The sequence below is a fragment of the Anolis carolinensis genome, chromosome 2, assembly GCF_035594765.1.
Source record: "Anolis carolinensis isolate JA03-04 chromosome 2, rAnoCar3.1.pri, whole genome shotgun sequence".
Taxonomy (NCBI): Eukaryota; Metazoa; Chordata; class Lepidosauria; order Squamata; family Dactyloidae; genus Anolis; species Anolis carolinensis.
The window spans coordinates 292,226,178-292,239,891 of NC_085842.1; the positions used below are offsets into that span (position 1 = coordinate 292,226,178).

Genomic DNA, 13,714 nt, shown 5'->3' on the forward strand with positions numbered 1-13,714 from the left:
TCCTTTAGATGCTTCCGTGGTTTTATTCAGCTTTGGATATGCTTTGTTGCTGGAAGACATCTATATATTTTTGAGATGGGACAGCTTATAATGTGGGAACATTTTTTTCAGATGTGAAACCAAAAAAATACACATACCCTTTGTAGTAAAATACAAAATACACTTGTTCAAAGATGAGTATTTTTTCTGTACAAAACATTACAAATACAGATAAATGAAGATTAGAAAAGCTGTTCTGAATCTTCACAGCAGAACTACTGTGATACCATACAGATTGTACTTGGAAGTCCAGAAGAAATCGTGCTTCATTTCACTGTGATATTAATAATACTGACATCTTCATAAGCTTTGTCAGTTTTTGGATTCACTTTCACATTCGATATTCTCTGAACAACTTCCATCCCTTTAGTTACTCTTCCAAACACACTGTGCTTGTTGTCTAGCCAAGGCTATACAGTTGTGTTAAATTGAGAATGAAAGAAAAAAAGATAAAAAGTATTAAAATTCTACAATACCGAAACGTGGGAGAAACAAAGATTAGGAGTATGAACAGTCTAAAGACTAAATTTTTGGAACGGGGGATATGTTCCCCAGTATATTTTTTCTTAAGTTTTTACTGCAACAAGTAAGTCTGCAGAGGTATTTTTATCTCTTAACTTGAGAAAAACACAAAAGGATACTACTAAACAGTGATGGTGTAAGGAAGGATTCATGGCCTTCTGCAGAAAAGGCAGTTTGAGATTCAATCTGTAGTCCCCACCCTTGGACTTATTTTTACTAAACAGTACATCTTATGCAAGCTGCTTCCCCATTCATCTGGTCATGCAACAACCTTAAATGGTGATCCAGCATCCAAGTGTAGCTGTACCCCCACCCTTCTGGTGGTCCCTGATTTATCGGTACAGTGTGCAGGGAACTATCCAGGCTACACATCTTACTTTTTTCAATAGTACAAGGAGAGGGCAAAACTTTTTCCTCCATTGGTATTACTTAGGATCTTCAACCCTCAGTGGCAAATATCAACAACAAGCATGCATTAACTGGGCAAGTGTGGCAAGTTCATCAAGTGGAAGATGTATGAAGCTTTCCTCTGATTTGCCTTAGGTTTCAGAGGAATGCTGAAATGCTTGCATTTCTCGCTGCTTCTAAGTATCTGAGTAGCATTGAAGCAGCCAATTCATATAAGTGTGAAGACTGACATGATTCTACCTTAATTTTGTGGTCCCATTCTTCCACCAAGTAGACCTGACATGGGCAACTTGTGGCTCTCCAGATGTTGTTGGACAGCCAACCCCATCATTCCTAGACAATGTAGCTGATGGTGACATGAATTACAATATAAGACTATCTAGAAGGCCTACAAGTTACCAGTCCTTGCAGTAGACTATTGACTCAAATTGAGCTATCTTTTGGTTTAAGTTTCCACCACCATCAATTGTTACTCACCACCAACATGCTTATGCAACTAATACAGCTTATAATTTAGCAACTATGACTATTGACAAATGACTGACATATTACTTACCGTTGGTACAACTGTTATAAAGAACTGCGAGCCATTGGTGTTTGGTCCTGCATTTGCCATACTAAGCGTGTAAGGCCTGTCATGTCGTAAAGTGGAGTGGAACTCATCCTCAAATTCTCCTCCCCAGATGCTTTCGCCTCCCATTCCTGTGCCTGTTGGATCACCAGTCTGAATCATGAAGCCCTGCATTGGAAATAAGTATTGTACCTCCATATTATAGAGAATTTACAGACACCCAAAATGCCCTGCTAGACTGGACCAAATACCCATTTAGTTCAACAACCTACTAACCACAGCTAAAAAAAATCACTCTAACCAGCCCAAATGCAGGCTTTGAAAGTAATCGCTTTGTCCCTGGGCAATTTCTACTCTGAAAAATCCAATAACAGAATGTAGGCAGGTGAAATGCAGCAACTGATTTACCTTCCCTTCTCCCATTTCAAATGAAGCTATCGCCTCTTTGTGGCAGCAAATGTTGTACAGTAATTATGTGAACAAGGACATTATTTTTCCTGAATCTAGCACCAATTTTATCATGTGATGTCAAGTACTACAATGATGAAATGAAGAGAAATATCACCCCATTTTCTCCACACCATACATAATTTTATATAATTATATTGTATATCTTCTTAAATAGGGTCTTTCTAAGGTAATGTTTTCACGTTACCTCCAGTCTCTTGATTCTTATGGTTGTTTTTCACAGTTCATTCAAATGCTTTTTGTATTGAGGGCAAACAGAACATACCCAGTATACCATGTTGTGCTAATTAATAAATATAAGTATGCAACAAGCAACTTTTTACCTTCTCTAGTATCTTGTTGCCCAAGAAAAAGCTTATATTTTATTTACTGGATTCATCCACTTGCAAGTGCAAATTGCAGTACTAAAGACTAATCCTCAGCAATCTCAGGATCTCCCATGTGAAAAAATTGAAGAGAAACACCTTAGAACAGTTATGGACAAACTAAGGCCTGGGGGCCGGATGCGGCCCCCGGGAGCTTACCTCAGGTCCTCCCCATTTTCACTGTCCTCTTGGCATAAGGATATGGCAGTTCACCACATCCTCATGCCAAAAAGATGAGAGAGGGAGGCACGCAGCAGCTGAGAGCCCTCTGGAACGCTCTCAGCCACTTTATGTCTCACCCTTCTCCTCCTCCCAGAATAAGGATGGTGCAAGTGGACTCATCCTTATGCCAGGACAGTTTTGAGGAAGGCGTGCAGTGGCTGGGAGCCTTCCAGGGGCTGCCTGTGTCACCATCCTCCTGGCATTATGCCAAGAGGACGAGCCAAGGATCAGGGGAGGGCAATGGTGAGGAGGATCGGGGCGGTCACAGCGTGTCCCGCCTTCCTCCTGTCCTTATACTGGGAGGACAACCTGAGGAGGATCCGGGCCCTGCCCTGCCACCTCGTAACCCCACCATTTCCCTCTTCCGGCCCCCACTGTGTGCTTGTCCCCCTCCCGGTTTTCTTGGCCAGGTTTGCAATGCAGCTGCAAGGCAAAAATGTTTGCTCATGCACGTCTTAGAAGATATTGGCGGTTGTAGCAGCCACATCCAAGTGGCTGCTAAGAGTACAATGAGGAAACTTCAGGTAAATTTCCTCAAACACAAAATCCATAGGAAGATCTTGGTTATAAATAGCTCTATGTATCATGCTCTAAACCAGACCTCCACAACCTGCAGCCCTCCAACTCCCAGAAGCCCTACCCATTGTCCAGTGGCCAGGAATTTTGAAAGCTGAAGCCCAAAATACCTGGAGGGCCACAGGTTGTGCAGACTTGCTCTAGAAGTGGAAAATATTGTGTTGAAATGCTATAAATGATTATCAGACATTTACCTTTATGATGCGGTGAAAGGTGTGGCTATTATAGTAACCATTCCTGCTATGCACACAGAAATTTTCCACTGTTTTAGGACATCTGTAATTGGAGGTTTTTAGGGTTAGTGCAATGTATTATGTTAAGTTTTGAATGAGACATAAAACCACAAGGAAAGCTCTGACAGATTAGACAGATGGGCATATGCATGGGGTTCCAGGCAACCTCCCCTTCCACTGGCTGGGCTGCCTCTTCCTAGCATGCTGGAATACTCATTCCTAGCATCACTTACAGACACCATTTTGGGCCAGCCTTAGGTGCAAAAAAATTGCACCTCTACATGGCGAAGCTATTGGAAGATGGATTCCTGAAGGCTGCAGAGCCTAGAAACAAAGGGAATCAAAGCAAGCAACTATGAGCCATCACCCTCTATGATAACCATGCAAACAGGTTGATTAGAGGAATATTCACTCTTCCAGACTGTTCTCAGTCTTCATTTCTTTTTCCTGCCTCAAACTGCCAGGCTAATGCAAATATATTACAAGACCACTAATATAAGTTAATTCTTTCATGCCACTGGGCAGCTGTCAACATTTGACCATACTTCCACTGAGGAGATCAAATGTTATGGGGTAGGGGATTTAAACTGATGCATTTGCAGATATTTTCATCATTTTGGACCACCACAGAACAAAATATAGCTAGAAAAACTGGAGGGAATGAGAAAACTCTGGAAAAACTGGCAAAAACAATCAAGATAAAGGAATGGAATATATATAGTTCCGTCAAGTAGGTAAAATTTAACTAAGTTTTTTACTAAAAATAAAATTTAAAAATATTCATATACATACTCAACAGGGAAGAGCTTGACATGAATATCTCCCATGCTTGTGTGAATAATGGCACTATCAGATACTCGTTTGGGTCCTTCTGCCTGAGTGGCTGCCATGACCTCTTCTTTAGACGGCTTCTCGTTAAATACATCTCTATCAGAGTCTGCACTCTTGGTGTCTTCTGGTTCACGCTTGGTAAACTGAAGAAAGAGACAGTAGTACCCTTGTTTTATTTTTATTAACAAGACTCATCATAAGAAATATATCTAGCAACCACACTCTAAAATTCTCCCAATAAATGTCCTATATCAGTGGTTCTCAATCTGGGGTCCCCAGATGTTTTTGGCCTTCAACTCCCAGAAATGCTAACAGCTGGTAAACTGTATGGATTTCTGGGAGTTGTAGGCCAAAATCATCTGGGGACTCCAGGTTGAGAACCACTGTTCTATATGATAGCTTAATTTACATAAGGAACGCCATCTTGCAGCATAGTGCAGACTCCATTTCACCACTATTACTTTTGTGAATCCTTATTAACCCCTATTTTTGCTTATTAACCCTGACCTTTCCTAAAGGACATTTACAGTGTTCCCTCACTTTTCACGGAGATTACATTCCAGGACCACCCACGATAAGTGAGAATCTGCGAAGTAGGGACACTATTTTTATTTTAATATTTAAACATTAGTTTAATAGGTGACCTTTCTCCCCCTTGCAAGCCCAGCGGAGAGTGAAGCCTTTCCTACCAGCGCTGGCAGGTCCCTTGCTCCGTGCCCACCCATGTTGTCCTGTCTGCCTCTGCTCCTGCAGCCAGGGAAGAAGGAACACCGCTCTGCCCGGTGAGCGAGCGAGTGAGGGTGGGTGAGAGAGTGACAGTGAGATTGAAGGCAGGCAGCAGCAGTGGCAGAAGAGGAGCCTGGAAGAGGGGGCCAGGCTCCTGTTTCTGTTGCCGCTCCAGCCAGCCACGCCGGGAAACGTGGAGGACTCGGAAGAGGAGGCAGGACTTGTGCAGGACTCCGCTCCCTCCGCCTCCTCCACATTTCACGGCATCGCCAGCTGGAGCGGCGGCAGAAACAGGAGCCTGGCCGCCTCTTCCAGGCTCCTCTTCTGCCGCCCGCCCTCACTCTCTCACCCACCCACCCTCCCTTGCTCACTCACTCATCGGGCAGGCACAAAGCAAAAGGGCAGCCCAGAGGAGGAGAAGCAGCAATGGGGAGGGTAAATAAATAAATAAATTTCCCGCGAAACAGCAACCTTACGTTCCTGCGAACCCTTACGTAGCAGGGGAACACTGCTACGTGGTCAATTAGGCTAGTTAACCCCTACTTCCCTGCAGGGCTAACAGGCTATCTATAATTCTATCTTCTGTCACTGGCCCCTGATGGGAGAACCTCAAAAAAAAAACACAAGGTTAAGTAAAGGAAGTGGTAGTAGCAGTAGGCGACCCTTTCAAGAGACATGGAACGAGATGGATGGCATTATAGAAAAAATGGCAGATCAAATAGTAGTAAGCAGAATGTGGAATATAAGTAGGCATTTTGAAACTAATCATTCCCAGCTCTTGAAAAATGTGATGAAAGGAAGGAATACATTTCCAGGCAGCTACACCTTTTGAGCCAATCTAATTCCCTCCTTAAATTTGTAAAAGACTCTACAAATTTAACATCTGCAAGTTTGAGCATTGCTCACTCCATAGCTCAGCATGTATATTACAATTATACATTTTTGTTATTTAAACTATAAATATAGCAAAATTATGGTTTTTTTCTCAAACTGATACACCATGCGAATTATGCTTGGGTTTTTGTTTTGTTTTTTGCAAATTCTGACACACCCAGCACAAGTGGTTGCCCATCTCTGCTCTAACTGGAATGGCAGGATCCAAGGTTCTTTTTCAGTTGAGCCATTAAGACCCCGCCCCCTTTTCCAACAGTTTTTTCAATGTTGCCTAATCAACTGGTCATATTTGCCCTTCTCTGACAAACCTAAAAGGCGAGGATGTTAGTAAGGATAAATAGAAATAAGAAAATTAGGAAACGTATGCAATGATATGTCTCCTGGTAACCTGCAACTCGATTTTGAAAACGAGCTCAGAGGCAATGGCTCCAGAATGGAGAATATTGCAGTAGCAATGATATCTCTCTTGAAAAGTTGCAACTGTTATTTTGAAAATGGCCAACATTTAGAAAACTGGGCCTCCAAGGCGATGCCTTCAAAGTGGAGAACATTTCAGTACAGTTTAGAAATAGGTAGAGTCTTTGAGACAAATGTGAGCAAGAGAACTAGTGGTTCAATGTAATCTATCCAGTTTTGTCTTTGCTATTGAAAAATTGAGCAGGAAGCATTCTGTTTTGAATGTCAAGAAATGTCTAAATCGTTTTGTGAGGTTCAAAATGGATAAGTTACAATCAATTTTTAAAAAAGAAAAAAAAGAAAGAGAATAGATGTTATTCTTTATAAATCTACATGTCCAGGGACCTTTTCAGACTGAAAATATTGATTCCACAAATAGTGTTATTGCAAAGAGAAAGGGTACACCTAAATGACTTTCATAGAGGCATCTTCAAAATGACAGCTAGTGAGAATTGTTCAAGAACTGTTACAAGAAATGTTATAAGAAACTCATGTGGAACCAATAACCCCAATTAGTCACTTGTGGGTGCTCTTTTTCTGGCACCTGGAATCAAATAACATTGGAGAGAATAATGAGAATTGTGTTTTGTAGGGAAATGATGGACTTGTAGTGATAGCTGTCACAATGGGACATAATGGGACGAATTCCCTGAAGAATTAAGGAAAAGCCTATTAAACACCAAATTAGGTTATGATTTTACAAATTAAGCACCAAAACATCATGTTATACAACAAATTTGACAGAAATGTAGTTCAATACGCAGTAATGCTACGTAGTAATTACTGTATTTACGAATTTAGCACCAAAATATCATGATGTATTGAAAACATTGACTACAAAAATGTGTTGGATAATCCAGAATGTTGGATAAGCGAATGTTGGATAAGTGAGACTCTACTGTAAATAAAAATTAGTTGACAAGTGGAAGTGGTTCTTAGAAATTCTTAGTTAAGGTTCATTCTGGGATGTAGCAATCCACTACATTGGGTTTCACTCCCATGCTATAACTGGAATGGCAGAATCCAAGGTTCTTTTTCATTTGAGCCCACCCCCTTCTCCTATAGCTTTATTATCAAGACTTAACTAACAATTTTTGAGAACCACTTCCACTTGTCAACTAATTTTAATTTGTTTGCTTGCTTGTTTGTGGGAGGGCCTGGATTGCTGCTCCTGCCATCCCAGAACGAACCTTCACAGTAAGTACAATTTCTCATTCTCTCTTTTCAAAAAATGTAGGGCAAAATTTGAGACACATGGTAGAAAGTCAGGCAAACAAAATGACCAGAACAATACTTTTTCCTTGTAAAGAAAGGCTTAAGACGTTGGCAAACTTTAACTTGGAGAAAACATCAAAATGAGAAAAGTCATTAAGCAGAAACTTGGGAAGCAGCACAGCTATTAGTTGCCTCTAAGGTGGGACATGGAGCCTTGTAATGGGACACCCTATAACCCTAGAAAGACAGTTGTCTAGGAAGGAAGAAAAGACCAACTCAGCTGGAAAGTATAAACTTACCATATAAAATCTGTTTTTCTTGAAGGCAGTGCAAATTATTGTTGGATCTGCTTGTATATTTTGGAGAACAGGATTATCAGATGCTTTCATCTCTACAGTAACTGCTGCACGGTGTTTCTTTGCTACACCCTGGAACAGAGCCAGCTGCATAACTCTGATATTCTCCTGTTTGCCTAGAATCCTAACACATCTACATACAGAAAACAAAAATTTCCATTTATTATTTCATTTCAAAATCATTATGTAAACTGCTACTCTTGAATCAACATGACTCTGCTGGAATATTTCAAAACCACTTACATCTAAAGTAGTCTGACAGCTTGCGTATTATCATACCCTTGCAAAACTGCTATGAAATTTACAAAAATCATAAATGAAAAATCCCTGTTCATCCAGCCATATATTGTGGAAGCTTTGCCATGTTTATGTGGAGAGTAGCAAATAAATTTGTAAGTGTATGTCTTCTGGTTTGTTACAGAAGCTAATAGAAGCTTAACAAATTATTATCATGAATGATAATGATATTCCAACCATGTTTTCGTCTTCTACAGTGAATACAGACCAGTGGTTCTCAACCTGTGGGTCACCAGATGTTTTGTCCTTCAACGTAGAGCCTTTTCGACCTATGCTCCAATTCTGTGGAACTCTTTGCCTCCATATGTTAGAGCAATGTCGGAGTTGCACCCTTTTGTAAAAGCGCTGAAGACTTGGCTGTTTGGTTGTGCATTTAAGTAAATCAGATCAAATTTGCCAAATAGTCACTGTTGAATGTTTTTATGTTGAATGTTTTATATTGTGGAATGATATTTTAAATTGTAAGTCACTCGGAGCACTCTGGTGGAGAGCGACTAATTAAGAAATAAAGTGAAGTGAAGTGAAGTAAACTCTCAGAAATCCTAACAGCTGGTAAACTGGCTGGGATTTCTGAGAGTTGTAGGCCAAATCAGCTGGGGACCCACAGGTTGAGAACAACTGATATAGACTAACAAGCAGAGGTTTGTTTTCCATCCCACTAAATAGGGTTCCTGGCTTCTTGTTCCCTTTACAAGCTTGTATTTCATTTTTGTATTATGAATCCTAGGTTTCCAACGGAAAAAAGCCAAAAATCCTGTTATATACAATGTGCTAATTAACCCTTCTGGGTTTATCAGTTGTTGTAGGATGGAGGAGAAAAGCAGGAGTGAACTTCAATGCACTTGGACACAAATTATTTGTGATAAGATGGAATTTTGGAGAAATATTGTAGGGTAGGATTTAGATATTTTAATAAGTAAATAAAGACCCAGAATTAAACTAAACTCTGCCTCCTCTCAGCAGACTCCTCATGTGGTCACCAAATCAGCTTCAGTGGGCGCAAGGGGGGGGGGGGGGCTGCATAAGGAAAGAGAAGGAAAACTTTCACTGCACAGATGAATGTGTGCTCATATCGCACATTGAAAAATATACCTACCGGTTTGTTTCCACATTGATGACTTTAATTCCCAGCATTGTTCCATAGAGCACAAAATGTCCAGTTTCATCGAAAATGATGTTAATTAATCGTACAGCATCAACTTTCTCAAGCTCCCGTTCCACAGCCATACGGCGTCCAAACTCCATGTCTGGTAGCTGTTGCCTCATCTGTTGCAGCTCAGTAAACATCTATGGAAACAAAACACCTTCCTATTATATGCCTTGAGCCAATTTAGTAGTGCACATCAAATATAGCACCAAAATAGTAATATTCATGGCAGTAATATTTACCTGGTTTCAATCTAGCATAGTTTTATGAATTTGAATTAATTGGAAGATTATTTACAAAGAGACAATTATTCATGGATTAAAAAGGCTGAAATCACAAGAAACTGAACACAACTAAAATACATCAGCCTCTCGCTTTTAACAACTATGGCAAACTTAACAGCTCAGGACTATGGCACCCATTAATGCTATTTTCATCCTGTAAGTTATCAAACAATTTAAATACTTCATGAATAATTTGTCACAAAAATTCCTTTTTACAATTAAAAATAATATTTCAAGAAGATATTCATACAATCACCTGATTGTTGAATTTAACAGCGGTAGGCATTTTTAATTAAAATCTTTATTGAGGCCCACTGCTCCAGTTTTGAGTACTATTTTAAACATAAAATACCAAAATGTACTGATAGCTGTGTCTAAGGCTGTAAAAGAATTAGCTCTTACAACGTTTTTGTACATATGTATGCAGATAATTTCACAGTTGAAACAATTTAAAAGTTTTATTAGTTTCAGCAAATAATTGAATATGTAAACTTACACTCAAAGATTCATCGAAGACCCTCATCAGCTTTCCTGTCAAGAATCTGAAAATTCGGACTTTTCTGTCAGAACCAATAGTGGCCATTTTTTTGCCATCCGAAGAGAAACACATACTGGTCGGATAGGCTTTACATTTAGCAAATTCATATAGATCAGTGTCTGTTTTATATTCCCAGTTCACATTTTTAGGAAATTTATATTCATGAGGAGGCCCAGTCCAGTATTCTATCATTCCAGATTTGTCAGATGATACTATGACTTTATAGACAGAGTTCAGTCGTATTTGTGTAAGAGGTGATGTATGGAGTTTATCAAAAACGTGAAGTGGTTGATTGTTTCCCCGTCCATCGTATATGAATATTCTCCCAGTACTTTTTTCAGATGCAGCAACTGAAGATATAGCATCTCCTGGGCAATATACCCATTCACATTGGCCTGGGTGATAGCTAGAATTCAAATTTCAAAATGATCAGATTGGCATGTTTTAAGGTTACAAGTGAAATCCTACATTTGAAATAACCAAAACAAGTTTAGAAAACTGAAACATGCAGAAAAAGCACTACAGCTGGCCTTTGGCATCTGCTGGGGTTTGTTTTCAGGACACCCTGTAGATTCCTAAATCCATGGAACCCATCCCATTATATATAATGGTGTAGTAAAATGGCATAATCAAGGGTTTTCTTTTGAGGGGGGTGTTTTCAAGCCATTGATAGTTGAATCCATGGATATAAAGGACCAGCTGTATTGAAATCTGTAAGCCACTTTAGTTGCTGGTTAGATACTGATGCCCTAAAACTTTCACTATTCCTGACTGGCCATGTAGATAACGTCAGTTAAAAGCTGTTTCTGTAATATGTGTTTAGTTAAGGAATCCAGTTGCAGTTTTAAAGTAAGGAAAAGTGGTGTTGCACTATTCTGATAAGATTTTCTCATCATATTTTAATATTCAGTTTATTTCTTTTTTTACTTTGGTTTGTATACATCTAAAAACACAAAAAGCACTTCCCTCATAAGAACATACACCAGCGATCAGACATATTGCAATTCCTTGCATAGCCACAAAATCCTAGTAAATTAAATCCATAATTAACAATAAAACAATTCCTTTAGTCAAATATAGCCTGGTTTAAAAATAGCTTGAAAACATTATCTTATCTTATTTATTTATTTATATTATTTATATATTGCAGAACTTTCAAGCAGAACTTTCTCAAATGAATGCTTCAGCAAAAGCAGTGTAAAATAATTGGAAATCCCAGCAAAGTGAAGTGACTTACCCAAGTTTGAGCATATTGATCATATCAAAATTCACCACATCAAAAACCTTCATTGCTTTGTCATCCCCTACAGAGCAGAACAATGCCCCTTCTGCGCTTGCAGCAATGCTCTCAACAACACCTGCAGTGATCAAATCAAAGAAATAATCTGCTTCCAGAAAATAAATTCTATTTGTTCAAGAAAAAAAATTTCAACAAAATCTTAGCTGCAATTTGATTGTAAAATGCTTAAGATGGGTCTACATCACACACTAAAGCTACAGATGTTTATGGTAGAAACAGTAACTTACTCAAATGGCTGCGAAAATGTTTAACAAATTCAATTCCTTCTTCCACTTTCTTCCAGAATTTGACATGCCCATCATGGCTGGCTGTTATTACAAAATCGGTCCTGTAGCACAAAAGCACATAAAAACAACATGGGCACAGATTTCAAGAAAGCGGTAGTCTTGATTGTGCCATTCTATTTTCCAAGTAGAACAGCTGTTTAGCACAGTTCAGAGATGAATGTAATGAATAAGCTTACTTGGATTTCTAAGCAAGGGCTATGAGGAAAGAGCAACAAAGAAATGAAAAAACCCCAGGGCAGCACTAGTGGTATCATTGGGGAGATGAAGAAGTCAGCTGTTTCTTAGAACAGACACTGGTTTATGGGACTTGGAATCTTTTAAAATATATTTTCTAAAGAATCACTAGTTTTATATTGTGTTAATGAAGTATATGTTGTAATTTTAAGGATTATCAACAAGAAAAACATGGGCTTTTGAATGCTAGGAAAGAAAATGCAGAAAACAAATAGTGGTACTGTGTTTTGTGTCTCCTTAGTGTAATCGTACTGTTTTGACAGACTTTGCAATCTAACTGGTTTCAACTGGTTTGAATATTGATATAGTTTTGCTAGTGCTATTTTAATTATCTCAGTTATGTAGAAAAAAACTTTTTTTTTTTACTAAATGCATTTATTTTTCTTATGTGCTGATTTGCCCAGTACCCTCCATTCCTTTGTCCGGGAGAAAGCAGCATGTATGGCAGGCCGGAAAAGAGCTGGGATCCACAGGGTAAGTGAAGTGGTGTACAGGGCTGGCTCCTTGTTATCTTCCCTTGAGACCACAGAAGATAGCCCTCCTCAGGGACTGCTGCAGTGGGGCCTCATTCTCCCTCTGGAGATTGAAGGGCTGTGTTTTTTCCACTTTCTGGAGAGAGAGGGCTGCACCCCAACCTCCAAAAAAGTGGAGGGACAACTGTAATTACTTTGCATCAACTCTCTTCCCTTCAGTAGCAACTTTCCATTTTGTGATGAACTATGTCTTCCACAGTGGCTTGCAAACTTTGGCCTTGGCAGCCAAATTCTGGGAAAAGTATACAAGACAACATGTACATTCCAGTAGAGGTCATTCATTTCACAGGGTGTTTCAAAAAGATGGAACTGATATGAAATCGCTGTTTCTCTGCAATTGTGCCCATGAATGAAACTCTTACCGCTTGAAAGGGTGGGGCATAGAGCTTCAAATGATTACTGCTAGATGCCTCTCCTGCACACAAAACAGCCCCTAGCCTGAGTCATTTGCAAGATGGCATCACCGCAATATAAGGCCTAATAAGATATTTTTCATTTGCAGAGGTATTTTTAGATTTCTTTCTGCCTCAAAATGGTTAGTAAAAGTTGATAATTTGATCACTCATTAAACCATTTGTACCTTTTTGTGTAATTGTAACATGTTGCCATCATGAATTATGCTGCGTTGAAATAGGGTCCGTCATTTTGAAACGCCGTGTACTATTAAGGTCTCTTGGTCTGAATGCCTTCAAACTTGTACTGATCAGTACCATAACATCCCACTACTTAATCTGAAGTTCTGAATATAATGATCCACATTGTTGTAAGGCACATCAGAGTTACTCAAATCAAGTCTCATAAGTGTAAAACAAAGTAGATGCTCTGAATGCCTTCAAACTTGTACTGATCAGTACCATAACATCCCACTACTTAATCTGAAGTTCTGAATATAATGATCCACATTGTTGTAAGGCACATCAGAGTTACTCAAATCAAGTCTCATAAGTGTAAAACAAAGTAGATGCTAAAGCCTTCCTCCTTAGATAGGATCAAAAATCTTCTACAGTGGTAATGTATATATTTCTGAGGCACTTTCCATGCAGTATTGCAATGCAGATAAATACATTAGCGACTTACTTAGTACACACAACGTGTGTGATGACATCTCTGTGCATGTAACTGCGTTCATACATTGAAGCACTGGGAAGATTATCCAGATAGACACGTTCGAACTCAAGAACTGCAAATATATTAAGGGGAAAAATTAAGTCT

General features: G+C 39.2%; 2 protein-coding genes across 4 annotated transcripts in view; one reads left to right on the plus strand and one right to left on the minus strand.

Moving 5' to 3' along the window:
* Positions 1–13,714, minus strand: part of ppwd1 (peptidylprolyl isomerase domain and WD repeat containing 1) — a 16,812-nt gene continuing 3,098 nt past the window's right edge. The window contains exons 2-11 of the mRNA XM_003216290.3: positions 13,580–13,682; positions 11,676–11,776; positions 11,386–11,506; positions 10,107–10,554; positions 9,276–9,466; positions 7,826–8,015; positions 4,197–4,378; positions 3,366–3,447; positions 1,526–1,708; positions 1–449 (exon numbers count right to left, since the gene is read on the minus strand). Of these exons, the coding sequence (XP_003216338.1) occupies positions 306–449; positions 1,526–1,708; positions 3,366–3,447; positions 4,197–4,378; positions 7,826–8,015; positions 9,276–9,466; positions 10,107–10,554; positions 11,386–11,506; positions 11,676–11,776; positions 13,580–13,682 (1,745 nt within the window). The 3' untranslated portion in view covers positions 1–305. The remainder of the gene's footprint in view (positions 450–1,525; positions 1,709–3,365; positions 3,448–4,196; positions 4,379–7,825; positions 8,016–9,275; positions 9,467–10,106; positions 10,555–11,385; positions 11,507–11,675; positions 11,777–13,579; positions 13,683–13,714) is intronic.
* The window catches only part of cenpk (centromere protein K), a 26,353-nt gene continuing 18,805 nt past the window's right edge, over positions 6,167–13,714 (plus strand). The window contains exons 1-2 of one of the 3 annotated variants that reach the window (XM_062972377.1): positions 6,167–6,182; positions 12,374–12,443. In XM_062972377.1, coding sequence (XP_062828447.1) covers positions 12,411–12,443 — 33 coding nt within the window. In that variant the 5' untranslated portion in view covers positions 6,167–6,182; positions 12,374–12,410. Of the gene's footprint in view, positions 6,183–7,406; positions 7,509–12,196; positions 12,444–13,714 lie in introns of those variants that run through there. The other 2 variants (XM_062972380.1, XM_062972378.1) reach the window with 2 other exon arrangements.